The sequence below is a fragment of the Paroedura picta genome, chromosome 9 (genome assembly GCF_049243985.1).
Source record: "Paroedura picta isolate Pp20150507F chromosome 9, Ppicta_v3.0, whole genome shotgun sequence".
Classification (NCBI taxonomy): Eukaryota; Metazoa; Chordata; class Lepidosauria; order Squamata; family Gekkonidae; genus Paroedura; species Paroedura picta.
Genome location: NC_135377.1, coordinates 45,822,988 through 45,837,738, shown reverse-complemented (window position 1 = coordinate 45,837,738; position 14,751 = coordinate 45,822,988). Strand labels below are relative to the sequence as shown.

At 41.6% G+C, this 14,751-nt stretch overlaps 1 protein-coding gene across 6 annotated transcripts in view; it reads left to right on the top strand.

Annotated features, from left to right (window-relative positions):
• Positions 1-14,751, top strand: part of GREB1L (GREB1 like retinoic acid receptor coactivator) — a 169,947-nt gene that overhangs the window by 106,869 nt on the left and 48,327 nt on the right. For all 6 annotated transcript variants that reach the window (XM_077352631.1, XM_077352634.1, XM_077352633.1 and 3 more), the window contains 4 exons: positions 6,931-7,116; positions 11,784-12,110; positions 13,342-13,470; positions 14,310-14,444. In XM_077352631.1, the coding sequence (XP_077208746.1) occupies positions 6,931-7,116; positions 11,784-12,110; positions 13,342-13,470; positions 14,310-14,444 (777 nt within the window). The remainder of the gene's footprint in view (positions 1-6,930; positions 7,117-11,783; positions 12,111-13,341; positions 13,471-14,309; positions 14,445-14,751) is intronic.

The window sequence follows — 14,751 nt, the reverse complement described above, 5'->3', positions numbered from 1 at the left end:
GCTTTTGGATTCAGAGGTTTAGTGCCTCTGAATATGGAGGTTCCCCTCAGTCGTTCTGGCTAGTAGCCACTGATATCCTCCCTGAATCTATCTAATCTTCTTTTGGAGCTGTTTATCCCTGTAGATATCACTACATCCTCTAGCAGTGACTTCCACATTTTAATCATTCACTATGTAAATTCACAAGGAGCCTCTTGTGGCGCAGAGTGGTAATGCAGCAGACCTGCAGTCTGAAGCTCTGCCCATGAGGCTGGGAGTTCAATCCCAGCTGTTGGCTTAAGGTGAACTCAGCCTTCCGAGGTCGGTAAAATGAGTAGCCAGCTTGCTGGGGGGGGGGGGGGTAAACGGTAATGACTGGGGAAAGCACTGGCAAACCACCCCTTATTGAGTCTGCCATGAAAACGCTAGAGGGCGTCACACCAAGGGTCAGACATGACCCGGTGCTTGCACAGGGATACCTTTACCTTTATGTAAATAAATATTTCTCTTTGACTGTCTTGAATCTACTGGTCATCAACTTCATGGGTGCCCTCAAATTCTAATATTTTGGGAGAAAATTTCTCTGTCAACTCTCTCGATTCCTTGTATAATTTTATAAAGCTCTATCATGCCTCTCCCTTCCTTGTATTGTTTCTAAATTGAAAAATCCCAAAGTTTTCAGCCTTTGAAGCCTTTCTTCATATGGGATATGATCCAAATCCTCTAATAATCTTGGTTGCCTTCTTCGGCACTTTGTCTAGTTCTGCAATGTCCTTCTTGACAGATGGTGACCAGAATTGTACACAGTATTCCAAATGAAGCTGCAATAGGTCTATATATGAGCACTATAGGGATGGGTACAAACTGTATTTTTGTGGTTCGGTTAGGTTTGTGGTTAAACCACGAACAGAACCACAAATAGATAAACTGGTTTGCAAACCAAACTGGTTTGTATTGGCTGTGAATGATTTAAATTTAAACCCCTTCTTTCTGTTCCCCAGTACAGGGAGCAGAAAGTAGAGGTTTAAATGGGTCTGAACCATTTAAACCAAACAATTGAGTTGTAAAACCCTGCTATCTGTTCTTCATGAACCATCACATACTCCATCAAAATTTGTGGAAGTTCTTCTGTTCACGAACATCGCTTCGTGAGCCATGAACTGGTCAAAATTGATACCAGTTTGTGCCTATCCCAAATTACAATATCAGACCTCTTATTTTCAATCCCTAATATAGACTCATAAAGTTGGAATGAGCCATACAGACCAGTTAGTCCAACACCCTGCTCAATGCAGGATCAGGCTACAGCATCCTTGATAAGTGTCTGCCTGGCTTCTGCCTGAAGACCACCAGTGAGTGGGAGCTCACCACCTCCTTAGGCAGCTGATTCCACTGCTGAACTACTATGATTGAATTTTTTTCTCTGATATCTAGCCACTACTATGCTTGGTATTACCTTGGCTGCCAACAAGAACCGGTCTCTGCTCTCCTCTAAGTGACAACCTTTCAAATACTTAAAGAGAGCAATCATGTCCCCTTTCAACCTTGTCTTCCCCTGGCTGAACATTCTTAAGTCCCTCAGCCTTTCTTCATAGGGTTTGGTCCCCAGGCCCTGGATCATGCTCGTTGTAGTCTGTATCATCCTTTTTGAAGTGAGACCTCGAGAACTGCACATAGTACTTCAGAGTGGTCTTACCAATGTAGTATACAGTGGGACTATGCCGTCTTGCAATTTTGATGTAATGATGTAATGATACAACCCAAGACTGCATTCACCTTCTTTACTTCTGCATCACACTGTCTGCTCATATTTAGCTTGCATTCCACAAGTACCCCAAGATCTCATTCACATACACTGCTACCCAGAAATGTATCTCCCATCCAGTGTGCTTACTTCTCATTTTTGTGACCCAGATGTAGAACTTTGCATTTCTCTTTACTGAATTGCACTTCATTCTCATTTGTCCACTTTTCTAGCATGTTCAGATCTTGTTGAACTCTATCTTCTGGCGTGTTCTGTACTCTTTCCAATTGGGTGTCATCTGCAAATCTAATGAGGAATCACTCCTCCCCCTATTCCAGATCACTGATAAAAATGTTGGCAAACACCAGAACCAGTACTGAGCCCTATGGTGCCCCTCTGCTCACCTCTCTCCAATCTGATGAAATATCATTGGCAATTACTCTTTGGATACGGTTTTCTAACCAGTCCCCTATCCACATACAGTTGGCCTTTTTCATTGATGCAGCACACTGGGTTGACACTTTTATTGAACTATCTACTATGACCCCAAGGTCTTTTCCCCTCTCTTTGTCTCAGCGAGTTCAGACCCTAGTTGAATGCATTTGATCTGGACTTCTATTCGTGTAGTTTTAAATCACTTCCAAGTATCATCTAGGGATCTGACTTTCTTGTTTTTCCTTTTCCTTTTCCATTTTAACTATCCTCTCATTTTTGAAATCAAATGTTACAAATATTATGTTTTAGACATTAGGAATGAATGTTAAACTAAATAGCATTGTAGTAACTATTCCCTTTGTTGTCACTGCTCTACATCTCACATCAGATCTTGAGATCTGCTCAAAAGCAGGTCCAAGGTCACTACCTCTCTGGTTGGCTCTGTGACCAACTGCTCCAGTGCATAGTCATTTATGATTCTAGCAATCTCACTTTTACAGCATGACTCATGCAGATGTTTACCTAGTTGAAGTGGGGGTAGTTGAAGTCTTTCAATATACCAACATTATATGTGCTTTAGTCACCTCTTTGGTTTCCTTCTCCATCTTAAGATCAGCCTCAAGGGTTTGATTAGATGAATTGGTAAGTAACGCCACTGGCAATTAACCCTTAGAGACCAGTATTTCCACCCATATCACTTCTATTGGGGAGCTAATTCCCCTGAGGTTTTCTTATTGAATTTTATGTTTTATTGATGAACAGTGCAATATCTCTCCCAACCCATTCTTCCGTCTCCTGTCTATAAAGCTTAGGCCCAGGAATGACTGTGTCTCATAGATTTTTCCCCCTTTCACCATATTTCTGAGATACTATATATAAATTTTCATTGAGAACCAAGCACTCTGCTACCGCATCTTGGCTAGGAAACATCTGTTATTAGCATAAAGACACTTAGTTTGTTTCCATCTTCAACAATCCTTGCCTCCCTCTCCCTTGGTCACTACATGGTCCTCATTCACCACCCTACCATCATTTCCAAGTTGTGTTATGCTGTTATCAATATTACACAGTCATCCGTTTGGACTGACTTGTCCTGAACTGGATGCGCCCCAGATCCTCTCGGCTTCCCCACCCACCCACCCACCCACCCCAAGAAAGCTGCCCTGCCATCTTTTTGATATCAGTCGTCACCAGCCTGGTTCCCATTTGGTTCAAGTGAAGTCATCTCCTCTTCCGTGGGATACCAGATCCTAAAGAATATCTTTCCTGACAATGGAGTGCTAAAACAGCTAGTCAAGCAAGCCTGTGTGAAGGTGAGTTCAATCCAATCCTGGCTCTTTTCTTTCCCCTCTCCCCTTCTCTCCACAACTCATGCATGCAATCTGCCATGTAGTAATTGACAGACGTTTTTGTTGTATTTGAGAGGGTATGGAAATTATGTGACTCTTCATCTCCTGCCTGAAAAATAAGATTAGCTATCATTCTAGTTCCTGTCCTTCACTCAAGTCCTTCCTCCCTACTTAATCTTCTCCTGTACTCTTCGTTCCTGCAGAAAACCATGCACTGGATTAAAAGTGATGCAGAACTTCATTAAAATATGTTATTTGCTTCAATAAAGAGCTGTAGTAAAATGGAAATGAAATCAAGCATGACTTAAATGATAACTCTGCAGAGTGATAAAAAAAGTTCTTCTTCCCCTGCACAGGTGAACTGCAGCACGCTTCTGAAGAGGAAAACCAACAAGAAGATTGCCTTAGTGCAGATGGAAGGGCACCCAATGAGGAGGGAAACAGTCACTAAGACAGGGGAACATGTAGATGAAGCCCTGTGGGAGGAATGCCTGGGACAAGACAGGGGGTGATGCTGGGAAGCTGGAAGGTGTGCTTGTGCCTGAAATAGGCCCTGAAGTAGTTGAAACACTGCTAAAATCAAGTGTTTCTCTCATCCAGATTTTCCTCTCCTGTTATGTTTGACATGCCCATGTTATCATAGACTTCACAGCTGTTTCTGGTTTATTATTTGTTTGCTCTGTTAAATAAACCTCATATAACAAAATTCATTATAGGTGAATTTATTAAATGAGATTTCAAGTGTGGGATTGTGTGGGCTCTTCTAGGGCCTTTGATTGGGTGTGGATTCTGTGTTTGAATGTTGGCTAGTGGCAGAAAGACAAAAACCTTCTTGGGCTCACATAAAAATGTTGGGTGGGGGGTGAGAGGAAGTGGCCTATAGTTTCTGTTGCAGCTGTCTTTTGTGGTGTAGAGTGGAGATGGGATACTTTGGGAAGGGTATGTTTGGTAGAGTCATCACCAGCTTGGTGTAGTGGTTAGGAGTGTGGACTTCTAATCTGGCGAGCCGGGCTTGATTCTGCTTTCTCCCACATGCAGCCAGCTGGGTGTCCTTGGGCTCGCCACAGCACTGAGAAAAACTGTTCTGACTGAGCAGTGATATCAGGGCTCTCTCAGCCTCAACCACCCCCCACGGGGTGTCTGTTGTGGGGAGAGGAATGGGAAGGTGACTGTAAGCTGCTTTGAGACTCCTTCGGATAGAGAAAAGCACCATATAAGAACCAACTCTTCTTCTTTTTCCTGGTATATATCCTAAGGCCGGTTTTTGTATCTCACACTGCGGTCCAGGTTGTATCTCTGCTTTCTAGTTTTCCACATGAGAATTAAGTACCTCAGTAGAAAAACTCACTCCTTTCATTGTATGAGTTGTGATATCTGACTTCAGTGTCTTCAGCAAGTTTGCCCCAGGAAATGGCTGGACCTGTTTCCAGGTTTGGAAACTTTCTTTTTTAGAAGAACCCAGCCAACAACTGTATTTTGTTGAAACATCCAGCACTTTGATAGCAATATATAAGTAAACATAAAGACTCTCTCCCTGATATGCCAGTTATTTGTTCATATTAATGATATATCACTTCCCTGTGGAGCTGCTTTAGGTGGTTCATAAATAAAAACAGCCCTCAGATGAGATGGAGACTCATAAAACACCTTAAATAGTTGGAACTCTTCAGCTAAAATCTTGAGTAGAATACTGGGTGCCTAAAGGACAGTAAAGGTGCTGCCAGGCAAGCCTCAAGGCAGAAGAAGTTGCAAAGAGAAAGGACCTCCACTGAAAATTTTCTGTCTCTTGTTACTTCCTGCAGGCAGAAGTACAGAAAACATGGCTTGGGAAGAGGATCTTGACTGCCAGTCTAGACAAAACAAAAAGAAGTAGTTCCTTGGGTATTGCTGTTTAGGGCATTAAAGTTAAGAATGAGCATGGAATCATACCTGGAGATAAATGAACAATTTGGGGGGGGGGTCTTTCAATGTAAGAGTAATATGATCCCTGTACCCAGTAAACTGGCCATCACATTTTGGCTCATGTTTTAAAATTCTCAGACAGTTTCAGAGGCTGCTGTCTTTCTGACAGAAAGTGCATTTCTAACCAGTCACCTTCTGGAATAAGCCAGCCAAGTAAGACCAGAAAGACTGAAACTCAGTGACTCATGACCAAATATCAAAAGCCATTGAGAAGTCCAGGAGAATCAAAAGGAATATTGTGTCCTGTTGAAAAGCATTATCAGTGTTATGAACACTATTTCTGTTCTAAACCAAGGCTAGAATCTAGAAATGTGTATAGATTAATCTGCTCCAAGATTGTCTGAAATTGTAAAGCTACCACCCACATTTGTACCTTGCCCAAGAATGGAATGTTGGCCCCTGAGCAATAGTTGTTTAGGTCATTCAGGGCCAGGAACACCTGCAACAGGAGCCTCATGGCTACTTCTTTCAAAGCAGTTGGAAATGCATCATCCCTCAGAGGGTATTTATTATCTCCCACGGCACACTTGACCCAACCAGATGCACCTGTCAACCATCAAGCACAAGGGTCAAGCCTAGACATGGGAGACTGCACAGTTCAAAGCAACTTGTCTGCTTCATCAAGCTTGAACAACTGAAAGTCATCTGTACATCTAGAACTAGATTGTGCTCCAATAACATGCTGGAACTGAACATGTTCTTTAAGTCCTAGCGGGGATGAGTAATTTTATCTGCAAAGTACATCACAGAAGAATCACAGGGAGCTTGTTAATTTTTTTATATCCTTGGGGCATCTGAGATAGAATTTCTCTTACACCCAGAAAACTTCCACTGTCTGCCATTGCACATACACAATTATGGCTCAGAGGTGCATTCATTATGCCCTTGTTACTACCACAGATAATGGAATCTCACCCACGTTCATTTGCATTTTTTGTTACCATCTGCCCAGCCATTTCTTTGCCCTGGCCCTCAATATCCTTAGTAAATTGAGGGACTTTTTTGTTCCATATTACTACACCAAGCTGCTTTTACCCTCTAGATTCTTGATATGTATTGACAAGATTAAACCTGCACCTGGAATTTCAGGATCCAAAGGCAAGTTTAGATTATATATTTGGAACGTTAAAAAAAACAAAAAAACGGCAGAACGAAAAGACATTTCTTTCTCCCATTTGTTTGCTCAAAATTGTGTCCTTCAGAAGTTGTGTTTTTTTTAAATTTATGAACAAACACAGAGAGGTGGGGTTTCTTCACATCACTTTGTATATACACTGATAAGGTATGTTTTTGCAATATGGTCTTCAGAATCCATCAATCTACAAGGTCTCAGTGTGGCATTCTAGGCCCCCAATTTCCTGCTTGTGAATCACTGGTCTCTTGCCCCTCTTGTAGTATGTATAATGAACAACAGTACTGATTAGTTATTTCAAAATAGTTTTAAGTTTTTTCTTTTTTTAGGTTATGGCACTTTACCCTATTTCTATGGGAATGTTGGAGATATTGTCGTAAGTCCTTTACTAGTGAACTGCTACAAAATTCCACAGCTGGAAAACAAGGATTTGGATCTTCTCGGTTTGACGGGGAGTCAGTTACTAAGTGTGGAGAACATGATTATTTTAACAATACAGTATCTTGTCCGATTAGGTAAGAAACTACACTGTGAATTGATTTTTTTTCTTTTTAATACCAGTTCTACCAAATCATGGGCTTTAATTGGTGCTTGTTTTGTTGATTGTTTCTTATATATGAGTAGTTCTGTACTTTACATTTAGGAAAGCAGAATTGAGAATGAGCAAGTATTTGAAATATGAAACATACGTTTTCCATTCTGGAGCAAACAGGGTTAATCTCTCCCTTGCCCAGCAGTTCTTCACAGCTACTGTTCAGAACACTTTGAAGAGATGGAGTATCCACTTATCTGAGATGCAGCCACCTCACACACACCAAACTTTACAGTCCTAAAATATAGGTTTCATGTTTGCCTAGAGTATCAAACCTTCGGTTGTAGCAAGCTTTTTTCATTCAGAAGGATTGAATGTTTGACTTATAGCCTGCCACTCCTGTACAATGGCTCGTAGCAGGTGACATCATAAAACTCCACAAGTATAAATAATACCCTCACAGTATAAATAATATATTCCTTGTGGCAAAAAAATAGATGTGACTCCCTCCTTGCAACCCAATCAACAGATTGCCCCCTACTCTCAGGAGGGTTAGATAAAAGTAACCCAGTGTGCCAGCCATCAATCTTAATTGCCTCGGCCTCAACCAATGACCTAGTGGAAGACCTCCATTTTCAGGCCCTGCAGAACTTAGAAACCTTGGTCAGGGCTCTCAGCTCCCCTGGGAGCTCATTCCACCAGGTCAGGACCAGGCCTGAAAAGGCCCTGGCCGAAATCTGGTGAGCCTTTTTCAGGGCAGGGTTTGCCAACAGATTTGCTCCTACAAAGCGAAGTGCCCTGCGAACGGGGGGCATAAGGAGGTAGACAGTCCCATAAATATGGGGGCTCCCAACCATGGATGGTCTTGAAGATTAATTCCAAAACCTTGAACTTGATCCAGGCTGTAGCTGGTAACCAATGCAGCTGTCTCAGCACTGGCTGGATACGGTCTTTCCAAGATGTTCCTGTGAGAAACCTAGCATCTGAATTCTGTCTCAAGCATTGCAGGTAGGTCCTGGCACAGTGAGAAGACTTTGTCTGCGAAAAAACTCACTAATCCCTTGCGGCCACGTACCAGTTGACTAGAATTTTGGCACCCTTCCTCAAGGGTGGTAAGTGAGTGAATTAACCTAAATAGTTGTGCCAGGAGAGAGCTCTGGGGCAGGACAGAGGAAGCATAAAACACTCACTTAGCTCCTTTCACTGCCATCTCATATGCCTTCATAAGCAAACGATAAGTTGCTCTTGCCAATTAGTCATGAGTCTTCCTCCACAGTTGCTGTAGCTGTCTCACTTTAGAATCTGCATGTAACTGATTAAACCAGTTATCCCCTGGCCCCCAGAGGGGGTGGGAGTTAGGGTTATCATATCCAGGTTGGGAAACTGATAAGAGATTTGGGGATGGAGCCTGGGGAACACACGGGATTTCAGTGGGGTGCAATGCCGTAGACTCTAACCTCCAGGGGAACTGATCTCTGCAGTTTGGATATGAACTATAATGCCAGAGGATTCCCAGGTCCAAAATGGGGGCTGGCATCCCTACATGAAATCAATGTCTTCTATATAAATGGCACAATTTAGTACCTGTAGATTAAGGAAATCTTTGTGCAAGGCAATAGCTGCATATATGCTGTTATTTCTCTGCCCCTGTGTAAAGGTAAAGGTATCCCCTGTGCAAGCACCGGGTCATGTCTGACCCTTGGGGTGACGCCCTCTAGTGTTTTCTTGGCAGACTCAATACGGGGTGGTTTGCCAGTGCCTTCCCCAGTCATTACTGTTTACCCCGCAGCAAGCTGGGTACTCATTTTACCGACCTCAGAAGGATGGAAGGCTGAGTCAACCTTGAGCCGGCTGCTGGGATCGAACTTCCAACCTAATGGGAAGAGCTTTCAGACTCTTATGTCTGCTGCCTTACCACTCTGTGCCACAAGAGGCTCATCGCCCCTGTGTAGGCTCATAGAATTATTTGAAAGGAACTGACTGGTAAAAAGGGAGTGAATGAGACTCTGAAGCCTGTACTTTTGTATAAAGGTAAAGGTATCCCCTGTGCAAGCACTGGGTCATGTCTGACCCTTGGGGTGACACCCTCTAGCGTTTTCATGGCAGACTCAATACGGGGTGGTTTCCCAGTGCCTTCCCCAGTCATTACCGTTTACCCCCCAGCAAGCTGGGTACTCATTTTACTGACCTCGGAAGGATGGAAGGCTGAGTCAACCTTGAGCCAGCTGCTGGGATTGAACTCCCAGCCTCATGGGCAGCGCTTTCAGACTGCTGCCTTACCACTCTGTGCCACAAGAGGCTCTTTTGTCTAGACTTTTGTCTAGATCCATGCAATTGTCCACCTGGATGAAATGTTTAGACTTTTCTGACATGTACCCACATTTCACTTTGAGTAGGAAGGCCCTATCCATTATGTCTACCTATATTTGTGAAGGTATTTATGGTTCATATTATGTATTTAAGATTTTCTTGAACAACATACAGGTATGTGGTTTAACAAAAATGTAACAAAAAAGTAGACTGGTTATTTTGTTATGCCTGATTATCTGTTTTCTTTCTTTATGTGTGTATGAATATGCAATCTAAAGAAATACTTAAACAGAACCTAGTGAGTTACAATTAATCACATTTTATAGACAGAAGTATCCAATAAAAAGAGATAATTCAAAACTATTCCTTAAATAATTTAAGCATGTAGATTGTTTGGCTTATCCTGGTTGAATCCTGGAAGCAGTGAATGGTTCATTAAAGAAGTACATAGTCTCACTGCCTTACAGAGAGAGTTTTGAAATGTGTCCAGAAAAACCTCTCTTTCAGCCCTGACCATTTATTTAAACAACTATTGCTTTTCTGGCCAAGGCGCTTGAGTATGTAGTGGCTGTCCAACTCTAGGCTTATGAACTATCTGGACCCAATCTAGTTTCTGACTTGGGTTTGGAACTTAGACTGATTTGATCCAGTCTGATGATCCAGCCTTCATCAAGAGACACAGAACTGTGAGCCTATTGAATGATATTGGATCTTTCAGGGGCTTTTGGTGTCATCTGATATGGTATCCTTCTGGAAAGGCAACCATGAGCATTGGCTCCATCTTTCTTTGGCATGATTGGTATAAGAAGCTGATGAGTCAAGTGAACTGATTGCTGTGTTGTTTGTGTTGTCTGTTCATTTGATGTATTGCCTTGCCCCATCTTAGATACAATCACTGCAAAGCCATTTTATATGTTTTTATATTGATAAACCTTTATTGATGGTTTCAATATGATGTCATTGCTGCTATAATGTGGGTTTTGTTTGGCTCAGTGTTGATTGTTGTTTTATTGCATTTGATGTGATTTTAGCAATAATCCTATGTTATATTTTTAAAGTTGTTGTTGGGAGTTGTTCATACTGATTTGAACGAAGACTGATAGAAATATCTTAAATTAATAAATTGGACTGGAGTATGTTGTACTTTGTTCTTCGTAGACTACTTCCAATGACTCAGCTACAATGGCTAATTGACTAGTGGTACTTTGATTGGTGTTCAGCATATCTTTGATATTTTTATTAAATCAGCAGCACTGCCAGCTCCTCAGGGGTCCTCAGAGTCTGACAGGAAGTGCAGTCACTGGTCTTGTTTAAGTACTTTGCGTTCCTCTGTGCCAGTGTTCAGGCCTCTTGTCAATGTGGAGTGCAAATCCTTGCTGCAGTGCTGATATGATAATGGATCCTTTGGCAGACTGTCAGCTGTTTCCTGTGTTAGGCCTAGCGAACAGGTCTATCATATTCTGTGGGGATTGCTCCTGAGAAAGTATTGCACCGTTAATGATTTTTCCTACTGTAAATAGTCTAATTTACCATATTCGAAGAGCCCTCGGATTTACTGCCATTTAAAAACAGGCAAACAGCTGCCTTATTACACTAGTACATTTTTCTAGTAATACAGTATCTTAATAAAGCAAAAAGCAGCATTATCCAGACACTACTTCTGTCCTCAGAGAAGAAAAGTGACACCTACCACTCCTTCCGCTGAGTCAGTTTCCTTGTTTTCCCAAAAGACATTTTCTTCCATGTTCTTGGACTCATTTGGCCCTTGAGTGGCTACTCTTCCTGTGATTGGGCTAGTGTATACATTAAAAAGATTATGAACATTCTGCCTCATGTGAATGGCCTCCATGTTTTAGTAGTAAGTGTTTGGAGTCTTTCATGTGTGTAGGTGCTCTATGTATGTGAAACAGCCTTAAATATAAAGTTCTAAAAATTAAGCAAGCCTCCTTCCACTCTTGTAAAAATCTTGTCTGGGATTACAAAAGTGTAGAAGTGCCTGATTCCTAACGCAAGTTAGTTTAACACAAGGTATAGTGGTCATCCCAGTTTCCGATGATTGACTGATTTGTAGGTCAGTAAAATAAGTTCATCTTGAATTTTCCTTGAATATGAACTCTTAAAAGTATAGCATTATGGATTCATTAACACTGAGAGAACCAGAAGGCCTTCTAGCTCGACTGTCCGCCTACCTAATTCACATTTATAGGATTTACAACTGTAGCATGTTTCAAGTGAAGTATGGTATCATATCCATGTCTGGACACTATTATAATGTAGCTTTGTAGCTTGTTGGAAGAGATTTTGGAAAATAAGTTTTATTCCTTTTTTAAAAAATTGCAGGTCCTGATAAGATACCTCTCAGGGAAGAATTTGAACAGATCATGCTGAAAGCTATGCAGGAATTCACTGTGAGAGAACAGTCTTTACAAATGAGTGCTCAGTATATCTCCTTGTCGCCTGCACAACTCCCATGGCTTGCCAGGTTAATTGCCAGTGTCTCCCAGGATATGGTGCATGTGGTGGTTAGTCAGAATTCACTTGCTGAAGGCATTTCAGAAACACTGCGATCTCTGATTGAAATGAAACGTCAGCAGAAACTTCCAGATTATGTGGTTGCCATCTGCACATCAAAGATCAGAGGAAACGAGTTCTGTGTAGTGGTGTTAGGTGGGTGCCATTTCTATCAAATGTTAATGACAACATAGGTTAGATGATAGTTTGTATTTACCTAGCTTTCACTGATGAAATGGAATATAGATCTTGTATATTTCATAAATGCCCTGAAGATAAGGTGACCAGATTGTCCCACTTTTGGAGGGACACCTGGGGGCACCTAGCAAATTGTACTTATGTTGAAATTATATATATATTACAATACTACGTTTGCGTTCTATGCGTTCTATGAAAAACATTATTGCTCCATATAGACCAAATTTTAATCAAGAACCCCCCCCCCAATGGTGTCCCACTTTACCAATGTTAAAATCTGGTCACCTTACCTGAAGAACCATTAATTGGATTAAACACAGGCTTTCTCAATAGGTATTTTGTGAAATCCTAAGGTTTTTGATGGCCCCAGAAGGGTTGGAGAATTAATTTTTAATTAACATCTGACAGGTGTGCGCCCTGCTTCCAAGTGGGAGGGAGTGAAATGGATTGTTAAATGGCTGCCATTCCTTTAAATCTTACAGCTTGACAGATCCGCCCATCAGATGTGAGGTTGAAAGGGCTGGCAGCCATTTAAAACCTCTGTTTTACTTCCCCTTCTTCCAAACATTGGGAAGCAAAATGGAGGTTTTTAAATGGCTGCCAGTCTCACATCTGACATACGTGTGTGAGGCTGAAGCAGGAGGGAGCACAATTGCCTCATAGTAGGATGCGGACGCCTGTCAGCTGTGAGTCTGAATGGCTGCCAGCCATTTTAAATCCTCTGTTTCACTTCCTCTTGTTTGGAAGGGGGGGAAATGAATCAGGTTTTAAATGGCTGCTAGCCTTTTAAACGTCACAGTTTACAAGCAGACCTATCAAGCTGCTAGGTTTAAAGGATTGACAGCCATTTTAGCATGTGTCTGTGTGGGGCGAGGCTGAAATGGCTGTCAGCCATTTAAAACCTCCATTTTGATTCCGTCCATGGAGGGGGGGGTGAAGCATAGGGTTTAAATGGCCCAAACCCAAACAGACAAAAGGTTCTTGAAATATTCAGAGGAGGCATCTCCACTGAACCTGAGTTTGGGGTGGGGGGCATGAACCATCCAAATTCATGCTGAACATTTAGAGCCATGAACTTGTTTGTGTTCATCCTTATAATGACACCCATGCTAAGAAACAGTATCCAGGAGTCAAGCTCCTTATATTTACAGTGCCCTGTAACCTTTTTTTTAACCTTTCATTTCTCTAGGTCAATATCAATCTAGGGCGCTGGCTGAGAGCATGCTTACTACCAGTGAGTTTTTAAAAGAGATCAGTTATGAACTCATTACTGGAAAAGTTAGTTTTCTGGCATCACATTTCAAAAATACATCTTTGGGTGAGTAGGTCCAAGATTGTTCCATTGCTGATGTGAATTTTAAACCTGACATTTGAAGCAATGACATAATTGGCCTTCCTGAGTTACTTGCTTCTTGACTAAACACAAAGCTGACATAATTAGGTCTACTAGAAGTCAAGTTTTTAAAATGATGGAACATCATATTAAAATTGCCATGTTAAAGTAAAAACATGCATGTGGAAGTTAAAACACAAAGGGAATACTGCTTCTGCTTAAAAGTGTTTCCTTCTAAAGTTTGATTTATGTAATAATGGCTCCCCCTCCAGGTTTTCCTGTTTACCTGTCTATCCTGTTGCTGTGGGCAACCTGTAGGAGAAGGGTCATGTATCTCTATCGTGTTCACATTATCATCCCATCCTGCCTCCCAAAAATCGATGCTGGTGTACATGTGTCTCCCTTTCTTCAGATTATCCTCTCACTGATACTGTGAAGCAGATTAGGGGGCAGGCACAAGGTCACAGAAGGCTGCATGGCAAAGTGGAGATATGACTCTGGGTTTCCTCACACCCAATTCAATGCTCTATGCATTATCACACAGTGCCTTTCTGGATGATGTGGCTGTGGACTATATCCACAGTAGCATATATGTTTCTTACACTGATCTCCACTTTAAATTGTCACATGGAAAAAAAGGAAAGGCCAGACTATTCCAGCTACCTTCAACCTCAGTATTATTTCCTGAGAGCACCAAGGCCAAGAAATGTTAGATGATTATTAAATATAGAATAGTAACTTTGAAGCTACTTTTTAAAGAATTGTGTTACTGTATTCTACCTTTTTCAGACATATTTTTATTTTAAAATTATATTATTTACTAGGTGATGAATTGGACAAGTTGCTAGAGACAATGCAACAAAGAAGAGGAGATAATGTTGTAATTCCATTCAATGGTGATATTAATGAGTGTATTTCATCTCATGAAGCAGCAGATATGGTGTCCACACTAGAACTAGGTAAATTTTACCTTACTAGAATTGAAATAAATTGGATGTAAGCCTGATTTGAACACGTTTAGGAAGCATAGAGTATTAGAGCATAGCCTACAAGTATCCTGCAACACAGTCCTCATTCCCTCCACTGCTAGCCCAGCCAGTGGAGCTCAATAAAACCAGAAATTCAGTTGCCACAGCTACACAGTTGTTGCCAGTACTCCTCTGTTCCTTCCAGGAAAGGAAAAAAGTCAATTCAGATATCTGGCTTCCAAACTCACATTCTGCCAAATCTCGTCTGTAGTAATCTGTGGGTTGGGTGATATGCAGG